This window comes from Melanaphis sacchari, unplaced genomic scaffold (genome assembly GCF_002803265.2).
Source record: "Melanaphis sacchari strain LSU unplaced genomic scaffold, SCAv2.0 Contig112_pilon_pilon, whole genome shotgun sequence".
NCBI classification, from domain to species: Eukaryota; Metazoa; Arthropoda; class Insecta; order Hemiptera; family Aphididae; genus Melanaphis; species Melanaphis sacchari.
The window spans coordinates 742,758-763,279 of NW_020270434.1; the positions used below are offsets into that span (position 1 = coordinate 742,758).

The 20,522-nt window shown below is 24.2% G+C and overlaps 1 protein-coding gene across 2 annotated transcripts in view; it reads right to left on the reverse strand.

Moving 5' to 3' along the window:
* LOC112603869 (head-specific guanylate cyclase) overlaps positions 1-20,522 on the reverse strand; it is a 238,542-nt gene that overhangs the window by 182,777 nt on the left and 35,243 nt on the right. For both annotated transcript variants that reach the window (XM_025352666.1, XM_025352665.1), the window contains one exon: positions 2,190-2,260. In XM_025352666.1, coding sequence (XP_025208451.1) covers positions 2,190-2,260 — 71 coding nt within the window. The remainder of the gene's footprint in view (positions 1-2,189; positions 2,261-20,522) is intronic.

Consider the following 20,522-nt stretch of genomic DNA (forward strand, 5'->3'; position numbering starts at 1 on the left):
CGACAAATGTCCGTGTGATGGTCCCTCTTTGTTTTTCCATAATTGATGCCTCTGTTTGAAATACAATTTATACAACGTATTTCTTTTTTACTTTGATCTTACATCTATTTGCTTCAAGGTTATACTGTTTTGTATACAATAATACTGCTAAACAAGTATGACCAAGCAAAACTTTGTGCCCGAATAATTTGTGTAGAAATCTTAATGTGTTTAGAATGAGCTTTTGGTTTGCGATTATTGTTAAGGAAAAACGAACAATTATTCCCCTGATTTGAAACAAAATTATTTCCAATATTAAACATAATTTATGCTGCAGTCCTAAACCATATTTATATTTGTGATTTAAAATGGACTATGATATAGTATACAACAGTAGAGCCTTGATTGTCCAGATGAATTCAGACCGAGTATTGTCCGGATTACCGGAGAGTTTTCAAAATTACCAACTAAAATGACTAAGATATTTATTTTTAATTCCGCCATCTTTATATTTATTGCACATTAAATTACAAAAATAATAAATTACTTAAACATAACAAAAAAAAAAAAAAAAATAATAAAATGTACATCAAAATAGAATTTAAATACAGTAGTCAGTATTTTTTCTGAATTATACTTTTAATTCCAAACTAACTAAAAATGTATTTACAAACAAATAGACATATGCCGTCCGAATTACCGCATTTACTGGATTATCGAGGGTCATCCAGACTATCGAGGCTGTACTGTATTTTTTAAGTTCTAAGAAAATCAATTGAAAATACATTTTATAACCATGTATTTTATTTTACTTACATAAGTAAATTAATTTATCATTTTACCATAGCCTAATAAACAATATAGCTGATGAGTATTCTTAAATTGCTTTTTTTTTTTATAAATGTTTTATGGGGTAAACTATAAATTATTTTTAATTGTTTTTATTTGTCATGTATATAAAAAAGACATAATAATAATAATATTGCCATAGACATTGTAATTGATGAAATTATCATTTTAATTAAAATATGAAGGATGTTTATGGTAATAAATAATTTTATATTTTACAAAAACAAATTATACCTATTACTAAAAAAATATTTTTACACACAAAGTTGTTTATATTATTTGGAGAAAAATACCACAAATTTTAAAAATAAAAAAGTTTATTATTGTCATATAATAATACAATTATTATAAAATAACTAATTTTTTTTCAAAATAAAATAGTGTTTATAGTTAATATGTTATTATTTTTAAAATTTTATTTCAATAATTGAATTTTCTATTATTACATGCAATCTACTTATTAACATGAATATCGATGCCATAAAGCCTTTCGCTTGTAAATTTAAAATTATAATCCAATTCGATTTAACTGACAGTACCTATATTGGTTATTTGTGAAGCTTTTAATATTTAATTTTGATTTATTTATCAATTATCGATATAATATAATTCAATTATAAATTAAAATGTAATACATTTATTACAGTTTTAATTTCCCGTAGTAAGTATCGAAGATAATAAATATTTAAAATAATATTTTAAGACGTAGATAGTGTCGAACAATATTTGTGTTAAAGAGTTATTTTGATAATAATATAATTTGTATGGTTAGTCTCGAAAACTGAACTTTATATTGTGTTAACCTGCTAAAAGCAAATTTAATTCAATTTTAATATTACTATACGTATTTGTGCGTAATTAATTTTAAATAACGAAATTTTCATGGTGCCGACCACTGCTGATATCACATTGTTTATTTATTAAACACAGTTCAGTGAGATTATTTTTATTCGTAAATCAAATGGCTTTTTTTAATACTCACATAGCTAGTGCAGTGAATACAATATACAGGACGTCGAATTATTAAAAATTAACACCGTCGATAAAAAATCCAACAAAATCATGAACATACACCTAAAGTCTGTCGACATAAACATAGTACGAATATATAAGTGGCCACTCGACGCGTTAGGGTAAAGCCACGTGGAATATCGATTAGCACAAATAAAAACCTTTCTATTATTGTTATTATTTGCGTTTCACCACTATAATTTAATATAATAATATAGTAAAATATTTAGAACCATATCGCATTTCACACAACATAAAATACGGCATTCTGTTAAACATTTACTTAAAAACAACTTACTACACCATATTAAATTGTGCGTTAAGAAATTGTATAATAGATAGGTACTCACAGTATTTTACTATATGCTGGGCATTCAGTTTGTTCAACAATGGACTTGAAAGCCGAATAAATCACATCATTCTGAAACAAATAGCGATAAAAAATTATTATTCAATGACAAAAATATATTGTAAGTCCGCACTTGAATAAAATGACAAAAAACAGTGATGAAACGATGACAACAACGAGGTATAGCTACGCCGGTAAACCTCGGTGGGTCACAATTTATTTAATTAATCCGTTGAAAGCGGTTTCTCTAATAGCACTCCATTTAGCTTTTAAATGGATCCGTAGGGGTATAAAAATTAAATAACGGTTATGTCTATGACAGATTATTATTATTATTATTATTATTATTATTATTATTATTATTATTTTCATTATTAATATCTCGTTATTCCAATAAATAAAGTATACTCATCAAATATGATGGTCATACGGTAATTCAATAAGAAATCACTGTAAAACAAGAAAAAAAAAAATGTATTAATCAAATCATTAAAAATTAAGCAAAACTACAAAATATACTATACCTAAACCTATACGTTATTGCGCTGTATTATTTTCATGCTTGTATTTTGTGGAGCTAGACTTGAAAATATAATAGGAACCTATAGGTTATAATACTCGTTGTTCAACATTTTATGATCAAACATTTCCATTATATTATACATTATACACACTATTGTTGTATTGTATAAACTATAATATATACATATATAAAACTCCTCAAAAGAGAGTATTTCTCTCGAATTTAACGCAAAAGGTTCCTTAGAACTCGATTGGTAGTTTATTGAAACTACCAAAGGTTTTTGGATATAATATGTCGAGAGTGTACGTAATTTCGAACAATAGCAAGGCGTTTGCAAATTCAACCCAACATCAATTGGCTGACCCTCTTGGGACTGTTTTTACTATGCAACACCCCCCAAAGTAACAAATTTGGAGAACATTTGTAACGATTGAAAGGCGCAACGAACAATTTTTTTTTTTATTTTTTTTTTTTACAATAATAAATCATTCATTCTCTTTCAACGATTACCCTTTGAATGGCCCAGTTCTGTAGGGTGTAGCTAATGAAATATCGTAAAATTGTAATCCATCTTTTATTCATTTTCACAAATGTGAAATGAAGCTATAACATCATATTGATTTATTGATATAAACATGTATATAATTATAATGTATATAGAATTATTCATCAGCAAGTATAAATAAAATCTATTTTTTTTTTTTTTTTTTAATTTCATTTATAATAATTCTAGATCTATCAACAGATCTGAAAATAATAAGGAATATGATAAGGAAAATAAATCCAGGCATGTGGCCAAGTCGTTAATTATAGAGTAGTGCTAATTTTAAATTAAATTATATAAAAAATAAATTACTGAATAAAGGTGTGCAGATTCATTTTCAACATATACTTGTTATTACTTTTATTTTATTAAAAATTAATTGAATTATTTATCATTTACAAACCTATTTACAATAATAACACTATTTAATAGACAATATCAATAGTAATGTATGGAAATGTTGCATTATTTTCTCGTTATTTAAGTCTCGCTAAAAATAACCGAAAACACGATCACGACACTACTTGAGTATTCGATAATAAAGATAACCAATATTTCATTAGTCACGGACTGTTCATAGGCGAATTGGTTAGCGATGATTTAGTCTCGCGTGTGTATCTCTGATCTTTAACGGTTATATTTATTAAAATATTAACATTGATATTATCGTCAATCATTATTCAGTGTTTAGCTTATTATTGTAAGCTAATAACCTTGTATTTGATGCTGTAACAATAAAAAAATAAATAAAAATATTCTGTGTTTATTACTTCTTAAAATTCATGGATACTAATACATATCTTTAAACTAAAAAATTAATTTAATTTATATATATTTTTTTTTAATTAATGGAATATTCAAAAAAAAAAATTATAAGGTTGTAGTTTCTTAACATAATATGTACAACATATTAAACATTTCTTTCATTACTTATGACATCGCCTCAGACGAAATTTTATTGAACTGAAACTAATAAAATTATATTTAAGTTCGAGATTAAAATAAATGACCTGTCGATCATATCCATTAAACACGAAGATGCTAAAACCATAAATTATAAGACATTTTAAATAGGTACAAAATATTCTTATTCTAATTAACTTTATATTTATTTATTTATTTATTTATAAAAGTACTATTCAATTTGGACATATGTATAAGTTTTATAAATCACTTTTATTTTGTTAACCAATAATAGTATCCAATAAAATGTTGAAAAGTCCATAGAAGCATTGTTGGAAGTTTATCATAAGGTTCTGACCTTAAGTATTATTTATTGTAATACAAACCACGAAGTTGATATATTAAGTTTCAAAAATAGTTAAAAAATTAGGTTCAAAAATATTCAATAAGTCCTTGTGCATGATATGGAATAGTTTTTGTTAAATATCACTACACATGATGTATCAAATTTATATAAGTACTCGAATAAAATTGTACCTATGTATTTTCAATATTTTCAAGCCATTGAATAAAAAAAAATGTATAAGAAAACTTATACTGAATTTTATATTTTTAAATCTAAAAAAAACGTTATTATTATTTTTTTTAATTTTAAACAAAAAATAAGTACACTTATGAAAATGAGCTAACATCAAAATTGGTCATATAAAATTAGTAGTGGTAAAATCGGTCGTCTGAAATTGGTCGTCTGGAAAATTAATTATCATAAATTTTCGTGAATTGAAACGAGTAAAGAAAAATCCAAAATTTTCAATTACAATTTGGAATTTATATGCTAATGAATATAACGTTCCAAAAAACAACAATTTGGTAGAGGGATGTCATAATGGATTTTCATCTATATTAAATTCTATTCACCCAAATATTTGGAAATTTATTAGAATCCAGCAAAAAGCAAAAAATTTAAACTGTCTGAAAATGGTTCATTATCGTACTGGAGCAAAAACCCTTAAAAAAGGGAGAAATATAATAACACCGCTGAGAAAATAAATAAAATATGCTAAACATTTGATAGTAGAACATTTGATGAATATTTATCAGCGATAGCTCATAACTTATAATTAATTTTTCATAATATTTATAACTTTTAACATGTGTGTTGATTTTAAGATGCCAATTTTAACACAATCAATCTATTACGTCTGTACGTTATGTTTGTACTCAATAAAAATGTCCCATAATCCATTTCCTATAATATTATAAATAGACTATTAAAAATAGATATTGAAAGAACTTAGAGATAACCTACTTTGTACAATAAAATTAAAACCTCATAATTAGATGATTTTAAATGTATAATATAAGATACGTGTATAAATTTAAAGAGTGTTTAGAAAATTAAATTCAAAACTGAGCTCGTTCACGTTCACAATTATTGTATCTTTTTTTAAACTCCATTCACGTTCGTTGAACGTCATAGACACATCCACTGGGAAATCATTTTTTTTTTTTTTTAATATTATTAGATTCTAGTATAAACCTATTACTGCTCAATAATTAATATGATTTTGTCAAAATATTAACATATACATTTTGAAATTATTGCATAATTTAACCGTTAGGCTGTATAGTGTATAATATTATATATAACTGAGAAAGAAAAAAATATAATAATACAGATAATGTTATTTTAGTTATGACGAGTTCAGTAAGTAACTTAAATATTGGTAATTGGATTTAGATAATAATTATGGGGAATTCGTTGTGTGTTCATTTATAAGGACGATGAAAAAAAAAAAAAGAGGATTTAATAAATATCTTATTTTGATCAGGAAACTAGAAATTTTTTTGGAAATACTGTTTGTAGGTTGAGTTACAGTTATGTTGCACACAATAAGCTCGAATTGGATTTGGTGACGTGACGATTAGTGCGAGGCTTTTGTTTTTAATTTTCTGCTTTGCTTATTTTTTTTATTTTATTACTTTTCAATCAATTTTTTGCGAAATTGGAGGCTGTAAGATCATAAGAGCATAAAGCACGTTTAGCTAGAGACTACGATTTTTAGTGCTGTGCACAATTTGATGATCTTCGCTACATTTTACGCACCTTGGTAGGTAAATTTGATCATATGCTTGGAAATTATGGCGATAAGGTGGATCACTAAAACTAATGTGTGGTTTTTGATAATCATAATGAAATTGAGTAGATTAAAGATATTTAAAATTTCTTGATTATTATCATCAAATACAGTTAGACGTGAAAAAATGGTAGCAGCCGTTGGCTTTTTTTAATATTAACCACACGTAAAATTGAGTATCCTAGCTCCACCAAAGCATTTTATATATCAAATAAAATTGTTAAATGGTGAAGTGTATCTATTATGACATTGTATCGGCATGTGTAGTAAGGAAAAAAAGTATGTTGACAAAACAGTAAAATAAATTGGATTGGATGATTTGATTTTTTTCCCCATATTTAGGAGAACTGAAATGCGAAAAAAATGCTGTTTTAAATTTGTTTCAGAAGGTGATTGAAACGATAACATAATATATATGCTCTAAACACAAAATTATATACTTATTATATGTTGCATAATAACGAAATGAAATACGATCACTATAGAAGAAATGAACGTTATAGAGTGTGATACACACATGTATCCGCTACGGTAGCAAAATCCATACTGAAAATAATTTAATCATTAACTACAGAAATACATTTTTTCTGTTTTTAATATTTTGAAAATATAAATTATACAGAAAAAAAAATAAAACAAAATACTTAAGTAAATATTCTAAATAATTCAAACTTTACTTGAAACAAAAATGATTAACACTTTAAAATTTAAATTGTATTAAATTAATAGTATCATACCTACCTATAGATATTTTTAAAACTTTTCTAAAAATTTTAAAATCGGGTGAAATCATAATATATAGTATAAATATATATTATACACTGAATAAACATTAATGTATTAACTATTAGTGGTTAAACCAGAACACAGCTAATACATTATGGAATTTGACAATAATATTGCAATTAAATGGAATTCCTAACTTATAATTAAAAATAGTTACTTATCTTCTACTTTTTTAATTTTAAATAAATAATTAGTACCTATATTTATAAAAATATATATAATTTATTGTCTTAACTTAAATAGTATCGTAACTCAGCTCATTACAATAGGCAATAAAGAGATTAAATAGCAAAAATATTTTCTAAAAATAAAAGAAAAAAAAATATCAAATATACGAGATTTATGATTTGTTGAAAATATAATTTATTCTTTACAATTATTAATTTATAAATTACGAAAAAAATAGATTTTTTTGAAAACTGATGACCCTTTATTTATTATTGTGTTTTGCTGTTTTTGTTAGATCTTCCAATTATTTTAAACAGAGTTGAAAATTTAATTTTAATTTTTCTAAATCATTAGACACATACACACAAAATACATTATTTCGTAACCAATAAATTAATTGTTCCACTAAAAATCTAAAATTAATATATTTTCAACAATAATTAATATTTAAAATATCCATTTTGTTCTTTTAAAGTATCTAATAAGATATTCATACTATCTTACAAAAAAAAAAAAAAGATACTACCTTGATCTTATAAGACTTAACTGACACTGATGTCGGAGACTTATGCGGTAATACAAAAATTTTTTAAATATTCTGTTTCTTTACCATTAAATTATTATTTTTATTGTTATATGCTACAATATATATTCTTAAGTATGTTTTACTTGCTTAGTTGCCATTTATTTTAAATATCTTTGGAATTATTAAAAAAAATTACATTAAGTATATAAGAGTATATGTGCTGTCTGATTAAGTTAAGTATCATCAGGAATTGATATAGTTTATAACATATCAGAATGTAGAGGAATCTTTGAATTCTAGGATAGGAAGACTTTGATGAGTTAAAATTTATTTAATTATAAATTAGATTATGGTATTAAATAGTAAATGTTTTTTTACCAATACATTTATATTTTACAGGAATTAAAATTATACTATTTATATGATATCAAATCGTACAAATCATAAAATTAATGGTTCATTAAATGTGTACAAAGAAAGAGCCGTATATAAATTATTACTCATACAAATAATATATTTAAATGGAACTAAATAAGTCCCAACTAACTGGATGAATTAAAGTTATAGAAAGTTAATTACTGAATACTAATCACAAATATTTTTTTATTAATGTCATGCCATACTATAAGCTCCAAAAATATGAACCTTTAAATTTTTTTATGTCTAAACTAGCAATTATAATAATTAAAAATTATCTACAAAAAATTTAAAAAGTATTTCAAATGGATGTTATTCTATATCTACGTGAGGGGCAAGATTTATTGGCTGCACCTATATTAAATGATAGAAAACTATAAAAAGTTAAATATACATAGGTATTATAGACAAATGTTTTTATGGAGTAAATGACTAGAGATTTTTATTAGATAAGTATAAGAAAAAAGATGGTCAAACAAGATACAAAATATAAGCAAATGTTTACCTAAAAAACTAGAATATAGTTATTTATATATATTACATAAAAAATAATAGGTATAATATATGATACTTTTATAGATACAGAAAAATTAATTATGACCATCGAGTTATAACACTATAGGTACGTTTTATAATAACTATGATTTGTTTAGGAATTTTGATCAATTACATAATAATAATAAAAAATAAATACTTTGTAAAATACTGTTATGGTTGGAAACGCCCAACATCAAAATTGAATTGGAATTGATAGATGGTATTCATATGTTACAATTGATGTTAACAGGAACACCCATTATTTAAATGGCTGATGATTTAGGAATGACATATACGTATGTGATACACGATCAGCGATATGATAAAAAGTATGACATTTATCGTGGAATATGAAGAGAATCTGAAGGGCTAGTAAAACTTATAGTATATTTAAATTGTGGCAAATTGAATTTTTAGCTATTCTATTGATATTAAACGTATGTTCGTAAAAAATATATATTATTATCAAAAATATTTGTACGTTAAATAAAAAAAAAAAAAAAAACTATATAATACGACAATCCAACCTTCACAGATTATAAGAAGTGAACACGCGATTAAATACTATAAATATTTATCATATTTTTTAAACATTATGAAGATTATAATGACTAAAAATAAGTCCATTTCAATGTTTTAATCCGTCTCTTGATATGATTTTTGTTGATCGGCGTATAACTATTAAAACGAAATGCACGGAGGAGTCGTATGCGTACGATATATAATAGAAATGGATTAGGTAGCACCTAGCTATTTGTGATATATATACGCACGACAACATTCAACCAAAAAACACCTATTGGCTATTGCACATCAAATCCCGTGATACGCCCATGTGATTATCACGTCAATCATACATTTTTTCATAAAACTGATTTCTTACGTCCCGAAAATAGGAGACGTACTCTGTCAACTGAACCATTGGCATTGTCGCAATGACAAAAAGCGACTTGATAACAGTACACGTGTGCACACTTTGTATGCGCTGTTTTCGTCTATCCAACGGGCGACATTTCCAACTTTTACTTTCCATCTCATACGCATACATTTAATACAATATTTAGATTATGTGTCTAAGTTTACGAATATACGATACGAACACATTACACGACGCACTAAACGATCCGTTTGTGTATCATTAATTATTATTATTATCCGTTATCAGTCCTCGCGATGTGTGCCTGTCAATCAACTCGACGAACGACTTGTACTTGTCGTATTGCAATGTCCAATAACACAACTCGTCGATGTCTTTAATATGACACCCATGTCACTCCTCGACAATACTACAATAAACGTACGTACAGTGAGTACATTCTAGTTGACTAGCGCGACCAATCGCGATGCGTGTTAAGGGTATGCTTTAATGAAATTACAAACAAATTTTTATTTTAATATTTTATTTATACGGAACTTAACTGCATACTCAATATAAATGAACACATGATATTTAATTATCGTAAGTCATAACTAGTATGTTTATACGTGGCAAAATATTTTAATTTGTAATCACTGATTACCTAAGTACTTACTTTTTATCATTAGATTATCACATGTTTATTTTTTAAGCTATGTATAAATAATATTTAAGTTTTAAAAATCAGTCAGCATAGCTAAACAAAGAAATGTTCTCTAAACACTTTGTGCATTAGATACAAAAATCATGTTTGGAAACGTATATTATATTGTGGCGTTCTACAACTTTGTCTAGTTCTATGGTTTTATAGCGATGTTTTGATTTTATTAGAAGAATAATTTCCGAGAAGTTAGCGGGTGCTCAGTACACGTGAATTGTAATTTAAAATTGTATATATAACACTAGGTATACCAAGTTATGTTATATTGCTTTACATTATTGATATATCAAAAGTCAAACTATATGTAATGTAATACATGAATAATATTTTTTTGATGCAATAAGTATACAACAATATCATATTTAAATGATTAAACGAAATAGAAACGTAAATAGATTTAATCTTAAAATTTGTTATTGATAGTATAAATAGAAATATTCATATAAAACCTCTTTATGAATAATATAAAATAACAGGAAGTGTTGAAAATCAAAAATATGCACTTTCTATTTATTTAGTCGAGTATCTCAATAATAAAATGGTTATTAAAACTGTACCACTATTATCACAATATAATTCTATAATTTAGTCGTAAAACTCTCTCGTAATATTATTATTATAGGTACCAGAAATATTATTCAAGTCTACTGTAAATCCTCTCCAACTGTAACAGTGCATCCCTATAATAGTATGTAATATGCGACCCATACCCCACAAATCGAGTTCACACAGAACACAGAAACGACGTCAATATTTTATTGTACCCGTATAATATAATATTATGTGTTAGTATAATATCTCGAGCATCGTTGTGGTCAACGCATTTATAGTGAGTATATAAAACGTTGTTTTTGGTAGATAACTAGTTGTTGTATATAAACTGTGTTGAATGAATGGCTGTATCGATGTAGGTGCTTTTATGTAGAACACATTATATAATGCATTTATACTGAAATATATTATTGTGTGATACAGTTATTTAAAATGTATAATATTTATATTATGTATATACTAATACTGATAAACAGAAATGGAGTAATCGTGTTCATATAATTAACTAACATTTACAATTGCAACTTTTAAATATTGTTTTTATATATTACATGTTATAACAACTAAAAAAATTTATAAAAACAATGTATATTGTTCTGAATCAAAACGATATTATTATAGATTTTAAAAAGGCAAAATAATGCATTTCTCTAGAAATAAAATACAAGTAGTTTTTTATTTATTTTATGTTCTAAATGTCGATTTTACTAAAAAATTATTTGTTTATCAACAATAACAAATAAAACGAGCAAATACGAAACCATTGACTACATGCACTTGGTACAATCTCATACATAAATATGAATTCAATATCAAACGTTTTAAAACTACAACACAAATTAAAAAAGTTCTGCACACAAAATTATATTCCTCAGCGAGATAGTATTATTTCAATGCTGATATTATGTCTATAACAAAAATATATAGTATAGGAAAGTCATAAAAGAAAATGATTAAAGTTTTCCGCTATAATTCTGGATAAGTCGAACTAACCCGATCCCTTACACTTTACAAAAGACACGCCTTTTCAAGATTCACGAAATTCGGTTTCAACAATTTAATCCTAAAAGGATATAAACTAATAGTTAATATAACAATATAAGCAATGTTTACTTGAAAACAAACATTTGTACAATAAACTGTAAGTTTTGTGGAATAATTTTGTATGTATATATATAACTGTAATACGTATCAAATGAGGATTTACGTTTTTTATTTTATTAAAATTGAGTATATTTAATATAATATAATTTTTAAATGTAAAAAGCGACTACTTAAATATATATAAATATTTAAACTTGTTTATTAAATATACGCGAGTTTTTATCAAAGATTTTAAGACAAAATAATTGGAATAAACAGACTTTACCATGTAAAATAAAAATAATAATTTATACCAAAACTGAGACTTTTTTATAATATTGTAATGCATATAAAATTACTTTCAGTTCTACTACCCATAAACTTTGTAGATTTTTTTTTTCTTGGCAGTGTCCATGATAAATAAAAAAGTTTTTTTTTTTGTTAAGAAAAAACAGAATCGATGGTACAGTATAATTTCCAAGATTTTTCAAAATAAACTTTTATCTGATATTTAAACGTGTTTTAGTATTAAAAAAACCAGAGACATTAACAGCTAAAACAAAATAACAACAAAAATTAAAATGTTAAACTGTTCAATTGTATTTTTATACTATAGTTGGAAAAGTTTATAAAATGTATACAATATTGTTATAAAAGTTTATTTTTTGTTTGTATAATTTAAAAAACTAAATTTAACAATACAGTATCATAAAAATATTGATTTGCATTGTTTATGAACATCGAACTTTAGAGAGATGTTGTCTGTTGAAAATAAAATATTTCAATTAGTTCTTCTCTAAATTAAATGAATACTTTCGTTCCTTTCGTATCACTTAGGTTAATTAATTTTTCGTTCTACAAGTTTGATAATCTTTTATCAAACTTTATCTTCTCATTCCTGTTCTATTAATCATCATAATTACATAGCTTCAAATTTAGTATATGCAATATGCATAGATAATATTTATATGACTTTCAAAATATTAGAAATTTAAACCAGTGGACCACTGTTTGTTTAACATCATCATAAAAAGATTAATAATATCACAGGCTACAGCACATTTTCTCTATAACTTTGTCGTATCAAAGTTTAGTTAAAAAAATTTATAATTTTATTTTTATCTTCATACGTAAGGTCTATTCACATTACAAAGAAGGTTATTTTAACTCTTATCACGATAAAATATTAAAGTACATTAAATATATCTAAATTTTAGATTCTTATTTCAAAGTATAAGTTTGATTTACAATTTATACTTACAGTTATAAAACTAATAAATAAGTTTTCAGGAGGCTATTTAAAATGCCACAAGATTTTATAAAGTCTAGACAATACATTACTATCTCAGTTCAATTTGAAACGGTTAATAGATAATATTTACATTATAAATATTTAAGCATACAACAAAAAATTTAAAAAAAAAAACAAGTATACTTTTATTTGTAAAATGTATACTTATTTAATTATTTTTTGTGAACATTTATATAAAGTTGGGACTTGAGTTATATCAATCGTTAAAAATGCATTCATTAGTTAAATGAAAGAAATGGGAATTGAATTGTATATGAAAATAAAAATTAAAAATAATTGTGTCATAACGTAACGACCTAAAATAGTTGCCAAAATAAATGAAGCTGTCAGAGCGTGTTTCCTTATTTCGTTGGTTGTGACTTGACTTGAAAATAGACAAAAAAAACATGATTTTTATTTTCTAAGAAAGAAAATAAATACTTATCTGTTTTGTAAAAAACAATTTTTTATATAATTTAAAAGTGTTATTTTTTTAAAATTTAAAATGTATTTTTATTAAGCATAAACTATGTGAGATATAAAAAAAAATAGATTTGTTTTTTTCTCACAAATAAAATTATAATTTATTAGTTTACATGGTGGTTCTATAAAAACAAACAGCTATTTACGCGTATAATATTACCAATTATATTTATTTTTTAAGCTTAAAAGATTATACATTAAAAAGTAGTAAAGTAACCTAATAAAAAAATATATCATCAATACTACTTTTTATTTAAATTTTAATTAACTTATCAAATCTACTTCAATCAATCATATTCTTAAAGTTGAGATGTTGTAGAAAACAATTTAAATAATTCAAATTTTTCTTCATTGATATGAGCACTTATAATTTACGTGATAAAGATTCATCAAAGATCATATCTTATTGTTGACTACGTACAAATTGCATCTAAAAAATATAAACTTGTATATACTATATAGCTTAAATATATATAAATGTATAATACCGGCAATATGTTGAATCCGGTATTATATAGAAATCCCAGGTATTCTAAAGAATACCAAAAATGAGCAGGAAAGTTATAGATTGTAATACATTGACTAGGTATTCTATAAATCACCTAATCTCAAACAGAAGAAGTATAAATAACTAATATAAAACTTAGATTTGTACCTAGTGTATCTCTGTAATCAATGATTAATGATTATCTTGACGATTATGCTATTACATACAACATGTGTGCGATGTATTATCGTTATTATTAGCTAATCATAATATAATCATGCTATTCTTGTGAACGAGAAAATTCAAAATACGTCTTTAAAAATATTATTTCTTTTCACTTTTGTAAAAGTGTTTGTCGTACTGAGATATATTAAAATGTCTTAACGGTTTTATGTTGAACTAAAGAAAAATTGAAAAAAGTTGAAAAATACTGTTCATTTATCGAATGATAAATTGAAAAAGTCAATCTAAAAAAATGTTTATATGTAAAAAATAATATTTTATGTATTTCTAAATATCATGCTTCAACTATATGCTGTAATAAATAAATAAAAATAATAAAAAACATATTCTGATTTAACACATTACCATGTCAGGTTATATAGAAATCTCAAGAATTATATAGAATACCTAGACATAATATGAATTACCATTCAAATTTAATACATTGCCAAAAAGTTCAAGGAATTCTAGAGAATTCCTAAAGTGCCTATATTCACCACTTTGCCGGTAACATATATAATGTATACCTAATTTATTAAAAGCGTTAATAAAAGCTAGAAATAAATTTGTGTTTTAAGTAAAATAAGAGAAAAGATCTTATATGATTATTATTTCTATTATTTAATTAGTATTATATACCTAACTTTTTTTATGTATCAACAATTTTTTAGATGGGATAAAAAAGTTTATACAATGAACAATACGTCATATTGTATTATTTTATAAGATATGGTTTGCATACAAATTTAAGTGATTTATAAAAATTAATTTTTAAGAAGTTTCTATGGCTGTAAGTATTAATTGTTCCATAATGTACGCTTAAATGTATTTATATAAATCAAATTATATATCCAATTAATAAGATCAGTTTTTATAAGACTGTTTTCAACTGTCTTCGCTAACTTGTATTAAGTTAAAAATTATTCTATTTTATTCAATTTTAAAAATACATACTGCAAGTAACACAGTTTTATATAATAATAATCTTCTTCCAGACTTATATTTAGTTCTATATTTTTTTGTTAGTTATCAAATTTTATAAGATGGAAATATGACCTTAAAACAATTTATTTCATAGTACCTATTAAGTCATATTGTTTATTTTATTATTTTTTTAAAAGCATCTCTACTAAAAATGTAATTTTCAACATTACAATACTTTAAAAATACGAATTCGTGAAACATTTTATCGTACTCCTTAATTCTGATCATATGATATTTAATTTTCACATTAGAATACTCTTATTTATCAACTGTGGTGTAAATTTTACAGTATTATAATAAACATGGTTAATACTCGTTAAACATGATGATATCATATATTTATAAATTGAATTCTGTTAATTAATATAGTTTTTAACTAATGAGTTTATTAAGCTACCTATAATATATATTTTAAATTTAGTATCTGACAAGAATCGAAAAAGACATATTTTAACCTAACAAAAAAACTTGAAAATGTAAATTTTTTTTTTTTATTGAACTTAAACCCGGCAACTAGGGCCATTAGCTGTTATGAAGTGTGGTAGGGATAAGGTTGGTACGGTAGGTTGTTTTTTACGATTGTTACGGTTGACAGCAAACACATGTATGTGTGGCAAGGTTTTTAACCACTATGATCCCGAGTGGTCACCCATCCGGGAGCTAGTAGCTGTGGCCGTTACTTCCAGTTGCATTCCGCAACTGGTAAGAGCCAACGCGCCACGCCAAGCCACATAAATTATTTTAATTATACTCATATACGTAATTTATTAAGCCGCTAAAGTTTGAGGGGCAAAAAATTCATTTTTGCGTGATTGAAAATAATAAAAAAAATATTTGTCAAGGGTACTAAAACTGTCATCTAACTCGAGTTGTAGAATAAGGTTGCAGTATGTAGTCAACTAAAAAATAAAAAAGTCGGTAAGCGTTATCATTTGACAATATTAGTTTTTCGTTTTGTTGTTTTAATATCCAAAATAGTAAGGCTTTAGTAAATAAATGCAGGTAACTTTTTATTGAAATTAAATTATGTAATATATTAATTCATATTATAATTATTAGATATTGATTTGTATGCAGGAGATACATATAATAAAATGATAAATAAAATATTGAAAAAAAAATGTATAAAACTAACACACAATTTAATAATAAAAGTTTATATTTTGTTATAAATTCTAACGTTATTTGTTATTATTTGCTTTAATATATTAAAGAACATAACATACCTAGTAAAAAGCAAAAAAAAAATATCATACATTTAAATACATAGAAATAATTTTCTTTCATAAACTGATCACATAAAGTAAATAAATATGAAAACATTTAAAACGATCTTACGTATTACATATAAAAACAAATAACATTATGTTTGTGTATTATAATTCATTGTACAATGAAAAAATACAATGGCATTTTAAACATATATGTCAGGACATAAAAATTGATCTATGAAATTTTATAGCTTTAACGACATAAAAAAAAAAAAATACAAATAAACGTCTTTGGTTCTGTATAACTTGATGGCTAGTGTAATAAAATGAAAATATATATTTAAGTAAATTATAAATATGATGGTATCATTTTTGACTTTAAAGTTATTTTTATAATTATTATAATATAATTTTAGGAAATTCTTAATCTTTAAACTAGAATAATAATTAAGACATATATTATGTTTTTATAATTTATTTGTGATTAATACTACGATAAACACATCTATATATTCATAAAAAGCACTGTTCGAAGTTGAATATTATCATCTCACTTTAGTACACGCGAAACCGTCGTGGAATTTTTTTCATTAATATCTACCGGACTAACCTCATAAGTTAAAAGAATTAATCACAACGATGATTTTTTTTATTACTTTAAAGTTTAAAGTCATTATCTCATAAATAAATGGATTTTTGTAAAACATTTTCATCAAAATTAATCAAGGTAAGTTTTTCAATCGATGAATATATTTATTTGATAATTTACATACATTCGATTCTGTATTGATTTTACAATGATATGAATATTTTTTTGTTATGTGTCACAATTTATACAGTGAAAAAATACTTTGATTTTCAACTTCAATATTTTTTCTTGGTGAAAAAGACAATCTAGTTAGTACTTTTGGGAGGTTAACATTAGACAAATCCTGTATACTATTCAAAATAATCAGGAGTAACGAGAAATTGGGAATTCTCATCTAAAATTAGTTTTCATAAAAATCAATTTATATTATTTTATTGTAATTCAAAAACGAACAAATATAGATGTTTGATATTTTCACCAAATATTTATATTAGCATTCCTTACAAGTAAACAGTACATTTTTAAAAATACGGAAATATTTTTTCTTACTTTTGCAGTTTCTATAGCAACCAAACAGTAACAAGAATTAAATTAATGTTATAATTTAGGGATTTGGCACCCAGACTATTTTTAGTAACCGATACACAATATTATTACGTAACCAAACAAAATCTCGATTATAGCGCCTAGGTTATAGGTAACCTAATAACTAATGAATAATATAATTGCAATACCATGATAATCGTAAAATATAAAAGCCCCAAACATTTTGATACGTTTTTTTTTTAAATATTTTAAGTTCAAATTTAGAATAAATTATTAATTTAAATAAAGGAAAACAATTTTAGTTATTTTTTTTATAGTTTAAAAATACTTATTTCCGTGGTTTGAAATTTGTACATAACATAAATTATTAAATTTTAATTTTAATGATATTTTTTTAAACATTTTGGTTAGTTGTATGGTATTGCTTATTTATACCATAAATCTATACCTATAGTAAGTCGTTATCGACTCAAAAATTAATAACAACAATATGAATATAATATAAATTTATGCAATTATAATGATTAAGCATTAAATACAATATTTCAAATCAAAATCAATTCAAACTATCGTATTCTAATATTGAAATAAATTACTACTATAGCATTATAAATATATCATAAATTATACTAAATAAATACATAGGCTGATAGATATTTTATCGTAGATTTCAAATGTAACACGTAAAGAAAAGCGACTATTATTACTTAATGATGAGATATGACTGTAAAGTAGAGCATTAACCTATCTACTCCTTTTTTTAATTAATAGTAGACAATATATTAAACCACCAAATAAGTAAAGTTAACATACGTACTTACATTTAAATACTTAACAAGTGTAGGTATGACATAGAATATTTACACGATAAGATTCTATGTTATTGTGTGTAATAGTTTAAAAGGGCGAAAAAATAGACAACACTCGACAGCTATTGTTTGTATAAGATTTCTTTCTAGCGCAAAATTCGTAGCAAATGATAGGTAGTAAATGTAGCCGACTGAAAGGGCGGTATCACACACGTGTACATATATAATACGATATCAATACACGTCCCGTCTCCAATAGAAGGTCTTAGGTGAATGAATATCAATTTGTCAATATGTACTACCATCTACCGGTCCATTGTTTATAGGTCGGCTTAGGTTTACGGAATGTATCGTTTTACAACAGTCATCCGATCGTTAAATGCGCTTACCCCCTTGACATTTCCGTGCTATAAAAATGGCACATGGCACCTTATATATATATTACTTATGATTTTGTTAAAATCGCGTCCACCAATGTATTTACAACAACGGCTGTCGTCATTAATTACCATTACCGTTGAGTCAACGAGTCTTTCTTATCGATAATACAAATAGTTTGTCCTTTATATGGCCATTCTCATCCTGTTGACACTTGATATAACGTATTGAATTAGCAGAAAACTTTGAATCAACTCGTCTAATTGTTTTGAAACATTTTTTTTATTATCTATATTAATATATTATAATGACCTGATGAAGCAAAAAATCAACTACAATATTCTGTTTTCAGTAAAATTTATCAGGTTAGCCTTTACCAATTTATCTTTGCAAATTTTAATATAAACAATAAATAATTTTAACTCTGAATAATATTGTTGCTATTTGAGCTTTTATAAACGATTAAAAACAAACTATATGTGAAATGAATACTGTTCTATGTATTTAATTTAAACTTATTTTGTGAATTAAGTAAAATATATATATACAAAATACGATAAGATTCATAAAAATAAACTATTAATGATAATAGGAAAATAAAATAATTAATTAAATTTTAAGGCATATTAAATGTTGTATTTTTATAATATAATATACATTTAACAACATTAAATTATTAAAAATATTATAACCTAAATTATTTTAGGTTTATTTATTTTTTGTTATTTGTTTTTTGGTGGAATAAAACAGAAACTACTGTTTTTCTGCATTTTTATTGACAGGTTCTTGATTTTTTACATTTTTTATTAAATTATTTTTTCCTTAATACTAAAAAAAATAACTTATACTTATCTTATAAGTATTGTAACTTGTAATAATGTAATAACTAATAAGTAATTATGTACTTACTTGTTTATTGTAATTTTTAATAGTGTGTATTGTGAAACTATTTTTGTAATTACTATTTATTATTGGTAATATAATAATGAGATCGAACTTATTTCTATGGGACAGCTGTAGACACTCATTCATATTATTAATATATTATTATTATTATTACTATTATATTTGTATCGGATCAAATGCTAGAAAATAGCCGTTGACGAACAGTCACTGTAGTCAAGAAATAAAAATTGTTAATACAAACAAAAATAAAAAGTACAATATTAAAAATTAAGTTCAATACTCTCATATTATATTTATACAAAATTTAAGAAAATCTGTGATAATTGTGTATCATTGTATTTATTTAAGCTATATTATATATATTTAAAATATGCTTATAAGTACTCATGGATAATAATATAAAAAACTTAGAACAACATAATCAATTATTAATTTTAACTTTATCCTATTTAATTTAATATTACTTTTTTTTTTACTATAGTAGTCATAATTTATAGGTAGTTTATCCTAAGATTTACTATTTCTTGTTTATATAAAATGGATTAGATAAATTGGGTACATGATAATTTGTGTGCACTTTGAAAATGGTAAATTAAATTCCGTGAAAAAAAAAATAGTAAATAAATAATTGGATACCTATCAAATCTATTTTAGATTGTTATATTATGTACAGT